Here is a 17,201-nt window from a genome sequence, read left to right on the forward strand (position 1 = left end):
TGTGCTGGAAAGAAAGCGAGAAGAGAAATGACTGTGCCATTCTTTCACATCACTCTTTTCAGTCTTAGACGCTTCTCTGATCCCATTCCTGATAGGAACTGCTTGTAGTCTCGGAACCTAGCGCCTCTTTATGTTCCCAAGGGTTCTTTGATAATCGATAGTGGCTGTTGCCAACTCCTTCTGCTCTGCTTGCCTTCTCTTTTTCTCTGTCTCTTTCTCGGCCTTCGTGCCTTTGGAAAGAAGGCACTTCACTTCCTTTAATGAACGCTAGGAAAAGAAAGAACACTACAGGAGTCACAACCGAAAACAAAGAAAGAAAAACAGCTAGCATTCCAAAAGCAAGCAGAAAGATAGAATGCAGAAAGCATTTCCTGGTCTTGCTCTTGACTTGTTTCCTTTCAGAGGCTCAACAAAAGGACAACTGAAAGCGTTAGGTAAGGTCTCATAAGTGTTAGCCACCCTTTCCAAAGAATTTCCAAGTGAGCCAGTGGAGTGGGCACACCCTCAGTTAACCCTCGCTGCAAGCTCTTTCGAGCAGGTTGTAGTTGGATATGCGTATACCCTTCCCTAAACTAAACGGGGCCTGACCACGTGCAGGCTAAGAAAAGCGATTCCCTGCATTGACATACTTCAAAACTGCTTTTAGCAAGCTAACCTTAGTCTCACCGCAAGCCCAGGGTACCTTACCACAGGTACTCTGTTCCTCCCAGGTACACTACGCCTGTAGTACGAAATCAATCAGAAAGAGTCTGATGTATGTGACATATCTCATGGATTAGAATCCAGTCGATCCGCCTACACGTCTTGCTTTTACTGTTATATCGGGAGTTACTCCACGTATTGCTTGACGTAAAACAGATAGTGGATTTGTTTCTGTCTTTTGTTGAATCTTTTTCACGGCTCGATAGATAATTTGATAAGCCAATGATTTTTTTCCGTGTTTCAGAATACGGTTAACCAACATGTTAACTAATCGATTGCGATAAATTGGATCGGATTTGGCTGTTTTTTCTTCTGCAGCACCTCGACGTGACATGAGCGTGAAGGGGTTCAAGAATCCGTTTTCTTTTTATAAGGGCTAAAATCACAGGTTATTACTCCTCGGATGAGGAGCCATCACTCTGACTGCCAGAAGAGAAGAAGGACCTTCTCTGATGACGCAACCTTCAAGAAGGGAATTCGGAATCATAAGACGAGCAAGAAAGAGTGCTTTCTCTGAAAAGAAAGAGAGATTGGCATTCCTCCGATCAGCATGAGAGCTCGATCCAGCTGAAAGCGATCCCTCAGAAGTCAATCCAGCAGAGGATGAAGATGACCAGTTCGTTTGAAAGAAGAGATCTTGATCAAATGGTCAAGCAGAAAGCACAATTGACTTCAGTGGAGACGATATGACTGGATGACTCTATATTCAATGTCGCACCAAGGGAGTTTTCCTCACAAAGAAGGATGGAGTGCTCGAACATCTCGGCTGATGGGGCTCATCTGATGTCATCTGTCGGCAGGTTTCGGTCTGGCAGGGAGGTATCAATATTCATTACGAGCCTCTATTCTAAGGTCAGGTACCTATCCTTCTTTTGAACCAAGATGATCACCACCAATTTGATCGTTGTCGTTCGTTCGGAACTAGCAGGGCTGTTCATTTCGAACCAGGAGCCGGAAACTCAGCAGTCGTTTAAGTAGGAATCGAAGTCAATGCTTGGTTGTTTAGTCCAAGGGGGGAACTCATTTCAATCTAAAGATATATAAGCCAGGCTCTTCGACTGGATCGATCTGTAGCTGGTAGTTGGTGGATGCGCTAATGGTAGGTGCGCGAATAAGAGTGGTTGGTAGAAAGAGGATGGCACAGTCAGGCATGAAAAGGGCCCTCCGAAGCAGAGAATCTCCGAGTATGGCATTCTCGGCATCAAGACTAGTTGCACTTTTCAAAGAGAACCTTCTTCCATCTAGAGGCGATGCTCGTTTATTCAGTATTGGACCATCCATCGCAGTCATATCAATTTGACTAAGTTATTCAGTAATTCCTTTTGGTTATCGACTTGTTCTAGCCGATCTTACTATTGGTGTTTTTTTTATGGATCGCCATTTCAAGTATTGCTAGAGGGTGGGTCAAGCTCCTCGTTCAGCAGATAGAAACCCTACCTATGCAAGATTGAATGCAGTGCTGCTTGGACAACATCATTGGATTTAGTACAGTCAGCTAGGAATCATCAAGTCATACTGGGAATGCTACCGAGACAGTAGATATATGCTTAAGGAAGAGTCCCTGAGAAAGAAAGCAGTTCTTATGGACATTAACTTTCTGACCAGACTGATGTTCATACGCCAATAAAACATCCATCTTGGCTGGCACATCTCTGAAATGTGCACCATTATCCGAATCATTCTATGCAGCCTCCAGTCCCCGGAGGGGCATTTCTCGAGACCAGGCAGAAGACGCTCCCTTCTTTAGAATTTCGCCAACCCTCTCTTTCGACTCATTTCTTCCATCTTCTCCTTCTCTTTTATCTGACCCGATGAAGAGGGGATTTCTTCATATATTCCTAGTAGGACGCTTGGTAGGACCAATGCCTTTGCCCCGGTAGCTGAATAGTCTCCTGCTCTCTCTTCTCGGTGTGGAACGTTATACGAGAAATAGATGCTCAGCCTGCAATGTCCGATAACGGCGCTGAAGTAGTGAATCTATCCCTCCGCTTGCTGGAACTCGAAGGAATCAAACTCCAACTGAAACTGCCTAGAAGCCCTCTCCAAATGGCTCAGGAATAGCATAGCTTGGAGAAGGCACGGGCACTGGGATACTTTTCATATTCAGTCACGAGGACTGCAACAGGCTCGGCAGGGAACTCGCTTTCCGATGAATAGAATACTAAGAAAGGAACGGAACATTGGAATTGCTTATTAGCAGGATCGAATGGACTCGATGGAGACAAAGAAAGATGCAGGTTAGTTCGAGGTGAGGTTGGTGGCGACCAAAGGACTGGACTCAAGAGATCGCAAGTTCGGGCTTAGTTCCTTCGTTTGCTTGCTCATTCGCTTTTCTCGGGCGGCTCAGTTGGTAGAGTTGTTAACTGACCGAATGGAATGTGAAAGCTCCCCAGAAGAAAGACTACCTTCTTTCTAGTACTTCATTTCTATATGTAAATAGACAAACGCTAAGGGCTTTCTGCTCCTTACTAGTGTCATATGATGACTCCGCCTCTAAAGCATTCCTAGAGCAAGTAGTACCTGTCTTTGGGGGCTAGACTAAAGGACCCTCTTTCTTTTTCTTGCTTGTGGAGATCCAGAAAGCTACATCCGATCTTGCGCCCTGCTTTCCTTATCCCTGAGTCCTATCTCGCAAAAGCAATGGTAGGCCTTTGGAGCTAGTTTAGTTCTTTCATCGCCCCTTTCCCTCGTAAACTTGAATTGGAATAGTGCCACTCTCGGGAAAATTGGTATCAACCCCTCGAAGACGGACATTTCAAGAGTGCCAGTTTTAGGAAAGAGCCTCTTTTGGGCCTATTTGCCTAGGTTCTTGTGAATGGGCTCAGGAGATTCATGATCTTAGGTTTGAATTAAAGAGTTGGAGCAGTGAAGTTCGTGCTAAATGACCGAACGAACGTATCTGGTTGCGAGTCTTCTCCTACTGAGAAGAGAGCTGCTTAAACAAAGCGTAAACGCACAATCAAAGGAAAGGAAGGTTTCCTTGAATCGCCATCACCAATTCGCAGTATGGTTGAACCCGGGACCGGATCCACAGGCGTTGGAACTACTCTCAGGACTCTCTCCCTTTTAGCGCCGGCAGGAGATATATTTTATAAATTGACTAGTTATTAGAATCAATCCTTTCCCAAGCAAAGCATCTGTTTGGCCTTGGAGCTAGGCCCTTCTCCTTGGCTCAGTTTGTTCCCACGGACTATCTATTCTCAAGTTAGTCCCCATCGGCGATTATCACTTATAGAATATTCGATAAAGTTACCTAGGCATAGATTGGGTTCCAGGTCGTGGTCATACTCACCTTCCTCCGGCTTAATTTTTTGTTTCCGCACTATCTATACTTGTCAAGGAACAACTTCTCTTCAGAAAACTTTCGGAGAAAACATCTACAAGACCGTCAAATCGAACCCCAAAATAGCAAGGTTGTCAGCACTTGGACAGTTCTTCATTAGAAGGTTGGTGACCCGGTTCCTTTATTTGGCTGCATTATCTTCGGATCCTCCATGTTTATCTGGCTCTATTAAGCTTCAAAGCTAACCTGGTTCGTCTCTTTCTTTTCGTATATGTCTAGATCTGCATCATATGTATCAAGATTGTTGCATTCGTTTGTTTCCTCTTTCTCTTCTGATTTGACTGTCTTCCGCTTTATTTTACAAACCCCAGTCTAGATTTGCCTCTTTTTTTTTGTTTGTTTTGTTCAATCTTGCATTTTGACGATGGGTTTTGTGAAATCTAGTGAGTGTTTGGGACCGGAGTTTTGTTTTAGATTGTCACATGCTTTCTGGGTTGTCAAACTTTCAAAGCATCAGAATGCTTTGAACAACTTTGCATGGGAGATTTGGAATTTGCATTTTGGCCTCCCAACTTTCATCTAATCCCACTATGGCCTAATACCTGGAAAAATTGAATCAATTTTCCCAAGTTTTAATCTTCTTTTGCATATTTTAAATATGTTTTTGAACAAATTATTTCCAGATTTTAGAGTATAATTAAGGTTTAATAATTTTTGATAGATTTAATGTCTTGTGCATTTTAGTAAAATAAGTAGGGTTTTGGGTTAAGAGTTATTTTGTTTGGGTTTTGATTGGGTTATGGCATAGGGTTGGGAGATAAAGCTCATACATTTTAGTTGGATTTGCTTGGGTAAAAAGAGTGGATTGGCCCGTATTTTTCTTTGGATTTGGGCCGGGGGGTTTTGGCCCAAGGAAACAATAAAAAGGGCCCAGACCCCTTGGGCTTACTAAATTTGATATGAAAATTGTAATCTGATTCCTATACTTTTGAGTAATTTTATTATGACCCTAAAAATTTTTATTTTCTTTCAAATAGATCCTCAATGTAATTACAATGTGGTCCATAAACTTTATTTTGCTTTAATTTTCACCCCTGATCATTATAATAATTATAATTTGACCCTAAATATTTTCTTATTTTTGCAATTAGATCCCTAAGTGCTTTAATTTCTTAAGTATAATTTATCTATCTTCTTTAATTGTTAATTATACTTCATTTAAATGCTTTTAATTGTTAGACTTTATGGTTATTTTCATTTTTTTATAATTTATTTGTTAATTAAATTGGTGTCTTGACCATTTTGTTAATTTTGGAGTATAAATAGGGCAATCCAACCTCATTTAACTATTACTTCAAGGGAGGTATCTTCTAATATTATTTTAAATTCTCTTATGTGCTCCTATGTATTTTTTATGTGTGATTGCATGTTTTGAGTTTTTTTTCTTGTATTTACTCATTTTATTCTTTTTAAATTTTCATTTATTATATTTAATTTTTGATGATTATTTGGACGGCATTTAAATGTTGAATTATAATAGATAGATGTTCAAGAGATGTATTTAACTTGACTATGTAATAGATAGATTTTTTTTTGTCAAAATGTAATTAGTTAGATGAATGAAACAGTTAGGTTAATATTTTTCAAATTCCCCACTTTAGATTATAGTTAGGATCCCAAATGTAATAGTTAGGTCTTTATGTGCATTTATTTGCTTGTGTACTTACATGCTTGTGTGCTTATGTGTTTATTCGTTTTCTTTAGACTCTTTGCATCTACATATTATGTTTGTGTTATGTGTTCCATGTGCTTTATGTGTTTAATTGTTTTAATTATATTTTATTTATTTATAATAAATGGATGACGTCACCACACTAGTCCAACGCTAGTTGTGACCTTTTTCCCGTTTTCTCACTAGTCCAATGCTAGTGAGAACTTATAGACATGAGTTAGTCTAATGTTAGACCTTTAGACCTGCCTACGCGTTAGAATTATATGTTTGTATGACATTTATTGCATTTCATGCAATTTTTTTTTTAATTTTTAGGGTCTTTTTTCTCATGTTGCATGATCTTTCTTCTATATATTATCTCCATCATTCCTATGTGCGGGAAACATGACATTTAGACTTGCATTCCATTTAGGAAAATAGAAATAAATTAGTTCATTTGCTTAATTAAGTTAGGAAAGTCACCCTTCAAATATGGGAAATGAACGAGTATGGCTTCTTAGCTTTAACACGCTCTTTTCCCCTCTATAAGAAGGAAAATTTGATTCACGAATTTTAGCATCCTGTACCTGTTATGTTGCATTCCTTTTTTTTAGGTCATGTATATTTATCTATATGTTATAACTTCTTTTTCGAGTCTCATTTTTTGCATATTCGTGACCTCTTCTAAGAATCATTTTTGGGCGTCACAATTAATGTGATTTGCACCATTTAAACTTAAAAAGACAAGCCGACCCTCCCGATACCCCCTAGGTCTAAATTCGCATCTATATAGAAGCATCATAATGTAATAAGTTTTATAGGTTAGACTAAGAAATTTTTTTATTAAATCTCACAACTAGTTTTGACTAGATTAAAAGGGTGCCTTAGATTTGAGACTATCAAATTTTTGCCTTCTCTTTCTTCAACCGTGACTCGCGAACTATCTTCTCTTGTTTACAAAAATCTAGAGTCATCTAAAAGGGGTTTTATTTAAAAATATATTTTGGATGATTTGGTACACCTAAAATTAATACTAAGTGGCGACTCTTATTTTTTCTAAAAAACCCTTTTTCGACTATTATTTTGGTCTCAAACCGTCGCATTTTCTAAAACCCATATTAGGCCCCTTTTTCTTTATTTATTTTCTAAAATCAAAATCTTTTTTTTTTCAACCCCTAAATTTTATTTTCAAAAAATGGGGCGCTACAGTTGGTGACTCCATTGGAAATTTTTAGAGAGTCCAAACATTTGGTTTAGTCGATCCTTTTTTTTTCTAACTCTTTTTACATATCACATTAGGATGTTTTAAGTTGCATTTTTTTTCTTTTCCTTTTTCTTTTTCTTCTCCTTTTTAGGATTATTGCATTTCACAAGCGCAACATCCTCTCACTTTCCGTGTACGTAATGGATAATTTACTTTCATTTATGTTATTGCATTTTTGTATTTGGGGTGGGGAAGTGTCACCCTAGAGCTTTCATGCATGCTCAATAATAATTTGTCCTCTCAGAGGAGCATTTCATACGTGCATACGCTATTTCTTTTAACCCCTCATTTTATTTTATTTTAGTAGTTGTCACACCACTCCTCCCTATTAGGATTATGATCGATTCACTTGGACATGTGCCCGTAGCATGACGTGTACATAGCAATGCCGAGGGATCACTCAAACCACCAATTGAAGGTTTTGGAATTGATGACCCTTTGCCCTTTGGTCTGAAGGTTTGGGGGTCTGAAATCTAATCGAATCTAGATGTATTAGTGGGACCAACCTCATGCATTTATATTAGAAATTGCCTAGAATAGAGTTAACCTTACCCAGTTAGGAACACTAGATATGAGGGGAGGGATTCTACCCTTCTTTCTTTATTTTATATATGTTTGTATCATTTTATTGATCTAACGTGTTATGTGTTGTTTATTGAACTAACCTCTCTTTGTTTTCTCTTCTTTTGCATTCACAAATCTTAGAAAATAAAAGTTTTGGCATGGTACTTTTTAAGAACCCACTTTAGTAGATAGATTCTTACACGTTTGAATTACAAGTTATTACATTTTAATATCTTAATATTGCACCTCATTTTAGACCTATCCTGACGTATAAAAAGGGTTCCTTTAGGTCATATTTAATTCCCGTTATCGCATATTTACTCGCTTTAATAAAGTGACATCATGCATCAACCTTAGAGGGAATGTCATTTAGGGAATCCCACTTTAGGATTATGCCAACTTTTTCTCCCATGGGTATCTAACCCGTTATGGGATTTGCATATTTAAATTTTCGTAAAACTGGAAGGGTGGGGCCCGTAAGTAAGGTATTTGACCCAGACTTTATGCTCCAGATGGACAGTTCCCGATGAATCAAACAGTTGCTGGTAGTTCCGATTGAGATTCAGAGGTGGCCCGCACTCCTTTCACCTAATGAAATCCATCAAGTAACATCTCATTTAGGACCAATTGGAGATCTCAAAGACATTCAGTCAGATGGTTAGTTGGTAGAGGCTTTGGTACAATTATGGGACCCTAGTTACTTGGCATTTAGAATAGAAAATTGAGAAATGACCGTAACAATTGAAGAGGTAACCGGTCTTCTCAACTTGTCGGTGCGTGACACCGTAGTGATATTTTCATTTGCGTCCGGCAAAGTTGAGTTTTGTCATTTCATTGGATTAAAGGAATCTGTAGCACAAGGGTCTGATCAAAGTATAGATGTGAAATTCCTATTTAATCATTTGCACTAAGAGATGGGTTTGAGAGACATTCTAGGAATTTTTCGTTTATGTCTAAGGCAATGTGGGAGCGAAAGAGATCGTGGATATATGGATTTGTCATGGCGGAAACTTAGCTCTTTTCGCGAAGGGACAAGAACATCGCCTTCAGGATCACTAAACTTATGTTTGACCTCTTTCTTGGGATTAAGAACCTACCATACTCTATAGTACCAACCATTTTAACTGACATATTTGTCGTTTGTATCAGTTGCCAGAGGGGAGTGAAATTCTTCCATGGTCCAAATCTGATTTTACACATGTGGGTTATGGAGTATTTTACGAGAAAACTACCCGTTTCGGACAACTTGTCATTGATTGGGTACAATTGGATAACAACCCATCACAAAGAGAATTGATAGGAATAATTTGCAGAGAAGTGCCTCAGAATACGTGGGTTTTTTTGAAAATGTTGTTGGATTAAGAGATTAGATGGGTTTGGGATTGGATCGATTGCCTCAAACTTGTTTTGCGTGCCAAGTCATCAGAATTTATCCCATTACTAGGAACTCAAGGCATCATAACTTATACGCCAAAAAGATTTCTTAGACAGTTAGGACGAGTTCAAGGGTTGCTACATACATCGGATCTGGCCGAATTCACTATTAGTTTCAATAAGAGGATCTGCTCCAGTGAAGTTCCAATGAAGGTACCGATTATTGAAGATTGGGGAACATTGTCCGGCGATGAGCGCATTGCCTACATTCCAGAATTCAGGTAAAAAATTTTGGTTACCCCGCAATACGAGAATTGACTTAGAGACTCTGGTACAAAAGAACTGCAAGAAGGAGGTCAAGAGGTTACTGGCTATTATTAAGGCAAAAAATAAGAAGAATCTACAACTGAAGAAGTCCGTCGAAACTAATAAGGAGTTGGCAGAAAAAAGTAGAAGGTCAAGCGAAGAAATGCCAGAAAAAATTAATAACTGAAGGAAAAATGTGGAGAATTGTATGATCAAACGGAACGTATGAGCAATCCTTACTCTAGAGAATCCAAAAACATTGTAATAGATAGGTTGAAGAGAATTAATAAATTTGTACAAAATCGCCTTCGAGAAATGATGTAAATATTCTGCAAATTCGGCAATAAAATAACTTTTCTCTTTCGTGCAATATCATTATTAAAAAAATAGGTTTGATGAACGGGCCCTGCTCTAAAAGTGTTGTATCATGTTAGGCCAACTTTTGGCGTAAAAAGGGCTCCTCCCATAGGACATGCATCCCGAAATTATTCAGATATCTACTAACTCATGTCTTTTTCTTTTTTCTTTTGAATAAACTGCAGGAATTTGATAGAAAATGCACTCCTGAACTGATTTCTTTTCCTCATCCTCAAGTACTTTTCAAAATAGCTACACTTAAAATCCCATTATTACGAGGTCCCGTAGCCGAACCTTGAGAAACCGTGAAAATATGAGTTTCTATCCGTAGCCATCAGAGAGATCTGCAATAATCCCATCATCAGACGCTGCAAATTTAGGGGCCCAATTGAGTGAGATGCTGAACAAATTCAATAAGTTAAGTGCAGAAATGGCGGTGCAGAGGCGGATGATCGATCAACTGGTGTCAAACAACACTGGCGGTGTCCAAAGCGACTCTGTACCTATTGATGATAACCAACATGAGTTAGAAAACTCGCCATCTCATATGTCACATAATCAAACTGCTTTTATCCCACCTTTTTACAAGTCAATCCGGAGGCGTCTTTACTTATCCCATCCCTAGTTTGTCACATACATATTCGAGTAATATCTTCGTTAACCTGACTAGCAACCAAATTTCTCAAAGTTGCCCACAAATTAACTTGAATACTCTATCTAACCCTCAAGGACTTCATTACCTCGCCACGGAGCCGTTTATACTGGACACCGTCTTTCAAGGAAGGTAGACATAGGAGAACCCTCTGCCTCAATGAACAAGAATTTGCTAAAGAGGTTGGATCGATTCGATGAGTTCACGAAGAAAAGGCAGGGATTGAACAAGCATGGAGGATTAGTCTATGATGAATTGTGTCTCTTTCCGGATATGCAGTTGTCTTTAAATTTTAAAACTCCTAAATTTAGCAAGTATGATGGAGCCTAAAATCTCAAAACGCATTTTCGAATGTTCGCAAACAAGTTAGAGAAACAAGTGGATGACGAGAACCTACCAGTGCGATTATTTCCTGAAAGTCTGGAGGGCGACGCTCTGGATTGGTATTCTAATCTAAAGCCTGAGGAAATAAAAACTTGGTTGAATTTATCTACACCTTTCATGAGGCAATATGAATACAACTGTGAATTTGCGCCAACAAGAACAACACTTGAAAGGACCAAGAGGAAACCATCAGAAGACTATAAGACATATTCTAAATATTGGAGGAATTTGGCCGGTAAGGTCGAACCCTCCATGACTGAGGAAGAAGTCGTCCGCACATTCATTAAAACTCATGACCCACCATACTTCGAGAAGATTTTTCGTATGATTGGGTGTTCATTCTCGGCTATTGTTAACAAGTTGGAAGAATTTGATGAGTTCATCAAGGCAGGAAAAATAGTTAACGTGTCAATGTTGAAAATGCAATTAGAAGTCCTGCAAGGTCAGAATAATTGTGAAAAGAATCCCCAATTCAAGTAGAAGAAAAGAAAAACTGCCTTTATATGGGATCAAAACCCCTCAACTAGACTCAAATTTCAAAACCGCTCCACCTATCCATCTCCTTACCCGTGCTATTTAAACTCCCATCCTATCTACCATACTACCGTCAATCATTCTCGTCCCTGACCCAACTACACAAGTATGCCTACACTACCTTTTTAGATTTCTCAAGCAAACCTACAAACTCGACCCCGACCCCCTTATAATTCAAGACCCGTTCCACCAAATAATCAAACCTACAACCATACTCAAATCAATGAAATTCAAAATCAAAACCAATATCAAACCTTCATCAATTTAGGCTGATTTCTTGACCAATTATACAAGTAACTTAAAGCTGCTGGTAAGATTGGCATTATGTCTCCCAAGACCTACCCTAGAGGTGTTCCTGTTGGATATGATTTTCAAACCATTTGCGCCTATCATTCTGGGAGTCTCGGTCACTCTATTGTCAATTATTGGGTATTAAAACATAAGATCCAAGGCATGATTGACGTCGGGGACATAGTTTTCAGAAAAAGAGATAAAATAGAGTCGAATGTCAGCAAGAACTCTCTTCTCGAACACAAGAGTACTATACGGGTTATTACTATTGATGAGGAGTTCGAAGAGCCTGTCGAATACATTATGGATAAAAATAAAGTAATTGGGATAGTCGAGAAGCCATTTATACTGGAAGAAGAACTCTTGGAAACTAATGGAAATCCTTTCATCCTAGACTTGTCGGAATCTGTGGTACTCGAATTTCCTGAGCAATCACTTGTGCACAACTTGCAAGAAGTACCATGAAATTATGATAAATCTGCCCTACTGATCGGTGATATAGAGGTGTCAAAGGAGAAAATAGCTATTGTTATCAGATCTAGAAGGATCGTGGACGACTGTGAAATTCTTACTCAACCATAAGCGAAGGAAATGCTCTGTCATCCATACCATCTGTGATTGAAGAGGAGGCACTAAATTTTCTCAAGTTGCTGAAAAGGAGTGAGTTTAAGATCATGGAATAGTTAGATAAAATGTCTGCCCAAATCTCTATTCTAGACTTGCTTTTAACCTCCAAGTTACATAGAGAGCCATTGCTCAAGGTCTTAGGTGAGGCTCGAATACCGATAAATATTCCAGTTGACAAGTTCACTCACATTGTGGAGGATGTTCTGACTACTAATCTCATAATCTTTTTTCTGATGAGGATTTGACTCTTGAAGGGATCGGACATAATAAGGCGTTATATATCTCAATAAGGTGTAATGAAAAGTTGCTGCCAAGAGTCCTGATAGACAACAAATCCATTTTGAATATCCGGCCATGGAACACTGTTCTAAAACTTAGACTTCCTGATGCTAGACTGTGGCCATCTGCAACGATAATAACAGGATTTGACGTTGCAAGAAAAGAGTCAATGGGCGAAGTTGATTTGGTACTGGAAATAGAATCCCCCCAATTTCAAGTAGTTTGTCAAGTTATAGACTTTTTGCGTGTTTACAATGTTCTATTTGGAGGACCTTGGATCCACACTTCTAATGCTGTTCCATCTTCTCTCCATCAAAAGATGAAATTCATTGTAAATGAACAACTGATCATTATGTTCACCGAAGATGATTGCACCATGATTGTCAACTTTGGTTCGAATGGAGAAAATGGTAGAAAATGTCTCAATTCTCCTCACCATGTGGCCGACATCGTGTCAGTTGGATGGATTTTCAAAGAAAGAATAGATGCACTTGAAGCCAGTGTCATGATGGTTAAGAAAATGATTCGAGAAGAGTATGAAATAGGCAAGCGTTTGGGGTGGAATCTGCAAGGCATTTTGGAGCCTATAGAGTTTTTGGGGAATAAAGATACATTTGGATTGAGATTTCAATCCACAACTAAGGACAAAAAGGAGATGCAAGCTCATAAAAAGTGAAAAAGGAAGGAAAGCAAATTTTCATGAGTATTCCACCATTGCACTACATCTCTTCCCGTCCATCTGGGATAATCCTGCCTGAATTAGATGAGAAGAACACGATTGAGGAGATCGAGGTGGGCTTGTCTCAGTTGTTCGTTGGAGTCCCTGCGAGGATGAGCCCCTGGAAGAAATGGAGTTTCCAACCATCCCGAAAGAAGCTATGCAAAATTGGACTATTGATTAGCTTCCCTTTCGAAAGAAAATTTTGGTAATTTAGGGAGATTCTCTTTGATCGAAATCCGTGATAAAGGTTACTTTGTTTCTCACTATTTGTTTTCTTTTAGTATTATGTTAATATGCATTTTGTTTAAATGAAATCCCGTTCCCACTGCACAGTTCCGGTTAATATGCTTTTGTTTTAACTAACATTTCATTTTGCAAAGTACTTGTCCTTATTCGAATGTCTGTCTACTTTTTAAATTCAATGAAACGGAAGGTCTCTATTTATCTTCTATTATTTTCTACTTGTTTATTGTCCATATTACTTTATTTTTAGATGATCAAAAATAAAACTATTTGACCATTCGAATATCACCATTCTGAAATTCAATGATTGCAAACTCAATATCTCTTACGAATTTGAAATTATAGAATCCAAAATTCAAAATGAGAGTGATAGCAAGGAGGAACTTGGGTCTATTTAAAAAATTCTTAAATAATATGAAGAAAAATCTAAATCGAACTTAGAAGAGACAGGAATAATTAACATTGGCACTAAGATGGAGGTTAAAGAGATCAAAATTAGTGTTCACTTGAATAAGGAATAGAGAAAGGAGATGACTGAATTTTTAACTATATTTCAAGATGATTTGAATGGTCGTATGATGAAATATTTGAAATTTCTACAGATATAGTGGTCCAAAATTGCCGACTGATTCAAAATTTTTACTAGTAAAACAAAAATCGTGCAAATTTAAACCAGTTATAAGTTTTAAAATCAAGGAGTAGATCGAGAAGCAATTCAACGTCAGAATTATTATAGTGCCTCGTTATCCAATTTGACTTTCAAATCCCGTACCGGTTACGAAGAAGAGTGGAGAAGTGGAGATATCAACAAAACTAGTCCGAAAGATGATTTTTCGCTGCCAAACATTTACATTTTTCTGGACAACACTACGGGACATGAAATCGAATCTTTTGGTGACTGTTTCGTCAGGTATTATCAAATTTTAATGACGGAAGAAGACAGAGAGAAGACTACTTTCATCACTTCATGTGAAAAATTCTGCTATCGATTAATGCCGTTCGGATTGAAAAATGTTAGAACCACTTATCAACGAACCATAACCACTTTGTTTCATGACATAATTTATAAGGAAATTGAGGTTTATGTGTACAATATTATCATTAAATTCAAGAAGCTAAAGACCATCTGATTGACTTAAAGAAATTGTTCGAAAGGTTGAGAAAGTACAATTTGAAATTGAATCCTACAAAATGTGCTTTTGGGGGCTCCCATCGATAAATTATTGGGATTTATTGTCAGTAAAAAGAGAATAGAGATTGATCCAGCGAAAATCAAAATGATTCGAGGGATGCTCATATCGAAAACTCAAAAGAACGCGAAATGCTTTTTGGGGAAGATCAATTTTATCGATAGATTTAGCGCTCAATTGATATCTACATGTGAGTCTTTGTTCAAATTACTGAAGAAGAACGTGCCAATGCATTGGAACGAAAAATGTTAACTGGCTTTTAATAAAATTAAGAATTATTTGTTGAACCCTCCGGTTTTAGTGTCACCTAAGATGGGTCGACATCTGATTATGTATCTATCTGTACTTGATGGGGTTGTAGGATGTGTTTTGGGACAACATGACGACTCGGGAAAGAAGGAACAAGCCATCTATTATCTCAGTAAGAAATTCACTGGATACGAGATCGATTATTTCTTTTTTCAGAGAAGTTGTTGTACTTTAGTCCGAGCAGTTCAAAAGTTGTGGCATTACTTACTTAGTCATACCACTTACTTCATTTTTCATTCGATCCTCTGAAATATTTGTTAAAAAAACCGATACCGGCAGGGCATATGGTAAAGTGGCAGATGATGCTTTCGGAATTCAATATTGTTTTCACTACGCAAAAGGCAATCAAGGGGCAGGTCATAGTAGACCATTTGGTCGAAAATCCGAGAGAAGATGATTACCAGCTATTGCATACCTATTTTTCTGATGAGCAGATCTTATTTATTAGCGCATCAGAAGATATGAATGAGCAATACCCTGGGTGGAGACTATTCTTCGATGGCATTTTGAATTCTTTTGGGGTCGAAATCGGAGCTGTTCTGGTGTCACTTGAGGGAAACCATTACCCCGTCGCTGCTAAATTACGATTTCCTTACACCAATAACATGGCTGAGTACGAAATTTGCATTTTTGGACTGCAAATGGCATTAAAAATGGAGAAAAAGGATTTGATAATGTTCAGTGATTCTGATTTACCGGTGCATCAAACGCTCAAGTTGTGGGTGACTCAAGATATGAAAATTATGCCATACCATTGCAATCTGCTTAGTTTGGCCAATAAGTTTCGAAATTTAGAGTTTAGACATATCCCTCGCACTTGTAATGCTTTCGCTGCTACTCTGACTACCTTATTTTCTATGATTCAACATCCAGATGAGTTGGAAATTGAACTTATTCAGATTCAATTCTAGGATAAACTGGCACATTGTTTGGTTGTGAAAAAGACCTCTGATGATTGTCCATGGTATAGCAATATCAAGGAATTCATAAAGACAGGATCTTACCCTCCGGACGCCGATTCAGCTGCCAAGAGTTTCTAGTGTAGAATGTCGTCAAAATTCTTTTTGAATGAAGAGGTGTTATATAAGAAGACTTCAGATTTGGGTCTTCTAAGGTGCATCACTAGAAATGATGCTAATTATATGATGAAAGAAGTGCACAGCGATGTATGCAGACCACACATGAATGGGCATTTATTGATTAAAAAGATCATGAGAACAGAGTATTTTTGACTCACCATGGAGCATGGCTGTGTAGATTTTGTCAGAAAATGCATAAAGTATCAAATGCATGCCTGTGACGCCCCCACTTCTCCCAAGGGCGAACCCAAGGGTATCCGCGGAACGCCTGCCTAGCTCTCGCCAGGACTCGAGACAAATCAATTCAAACTTAACAATATATAACAATTTATACCAGTCTAATAAGGAAAAAAATCGCTTCCATAAACGAATATCCAAATCTTGTACCACGTGTTCAAAATACATCCGTTATCCAATTCTTACGTCAGGATCCAAAAGATACATCAATTCCCAAATATATACAATAGCCAAAATGTCTAGTCAATTACAATTGAAACCCTAATACAAAAGTACATCCAAAGGGTTCCAACGAGTTTTACTCCATCAATTCCTGTTAAGGAAAACAAATCTACGGGGTGAGCGAAACGCTCGTGAGGCCAAGAAAACACACATGCAAGCACGTTGTCCAAATAACAATCCCAATATTCAAGTAATTTACAATTCAAGCGAGAAAAATAAACAGAAACAATTCAAGGATATAGGAGCTCTCAGGAGCTATTTTCCTCTTGCTTCGCCACGGCTCGATCCGATACCCCCTCGTGATGCCACTCCGTTATCCGGGTGGGTATTTTATCCGTAACAACTTCACTTATTACTTCCTCCGACCAACATTCCACCCTCTCGGATCCGAAACCAAACACGCACGAAAAAGGCGATACTCGTCGAGTATGCGACACGAGATCTCAAGAGATCAAGTTTTGATTTTTGAACACGCACGGAAAGGGCGATACTCCACGAGCATGCCGAACAAGATCTCAAAAGATCAAGTTGTGTTTTGTTACTCTCTTGGTTTATCAAACTTCTCGACCAAGCCCATGCCGGCTCGAGTTGTAAGATTGGTTAAGAGAATTGGGCGTCCCCATAAGTCGAGGAGGTTCACTCCACCCGACAACATGACACGCACGACATACACGACATGCATGGCAACACGACACGCACACGAAAACGGGTATATTTTAGTCGACGAGATTCACTCAATCGACTTTGAAAACCAAGTTAATACAAGTAAAGTTCAAGTAAAGGAGAGCGAGTGCGATAAAGTACACACTCGTCTCATCAAGTGATATTCACGTATATAAGCAGGTAAATCAAGTAAACACGACAAGTCAGGC

General features: G+C 38.6%; 2 protein-coding genes across 2 annotated transcripts; both read left to right on the plus strand.

The window, feature by feature from the left end:
• The first annotated feature begins 10,564 nt into the window (after window positions 1–10,564).
• LOC140015127 (uncharacterized) lies at window positions 10,565–13,004 on the plus strand. The gene is made up of 3 exons (XM_072067021.1): window positions 10,565–11,039; window positions 11,436–11,833; window positions 12,288–13,004. The coding sequence occupies exons 1-3, from the start codon at window positions 10,565–10,567 to the stop codon at window positions 13,002–13,004; spliced, it is 1,590 nt and encodes a 529-aa protein (XP_071923122.1).
• A 2,071-nt stretch (window positions 13,005–15,075) lies between these two features.
• Window positions 15,076–15,702, plus strand: LOC140015128 (uncharacterized). Its single transcript, XM_072067022.1, has one exon. It carries the CDS (start codon window positions 15,076–15,078, stop codon window positions 15,700–15,702), a length of 627 nt encoding a protein of 208 aa, XP_071923123.1.
• The last annotated feature ends 1,499 nt before the right edge of the window (window positions 15,703–17,201 follow it).

The sequence above is a fragment of the Coffea arabica genome, chromosome 10e (genome assembly GCF_036785885.1).
Source record: "Coffea arabica cultivar ET-39 chromosome 10e, Coffea Arabica ET-39 HiFi, whole genome shotgun sequence".
Lineage (NCBI taxonomy): Eukaryota > Viridiplantae > Streptophyta > Magnoliopsida > Gentianales > Rubiaceae > Coffea > Coffea arabica.

Excerpts from the sequence above, each read along its gene's own strand:
- LOC140015127 (XM_072067021.1), top strand. The coding sequence starts at position 10,565 with ATGTTCGCAAACAAGTTAGAGAAACAAGTGGATGACGAGAACCTACCA. Across the intron at positions 11,040-11,435 it reads GCAATTAGAAGTCCTGCAAG|CTGCTGGTAAGATTGGCATT; the intron begins GTCAGAATAATT and ends AGTAACTTAAAG. Across the intron at positions 11,834-12,287 it reads TAGACTTGTCGGAATCTGTG|GATTTGACTCTTGAAGGGAT; the intron begins GTACTCGAATTT and ends TTTTCTGATGAG.
- LOC140015128 (XM_072067022.1), top strand. The coding sequence starts at position 15,076 with ATGGTAAAGTGGCAGATGATGCTTTCGGAATTCAATATTGTTTTCACT.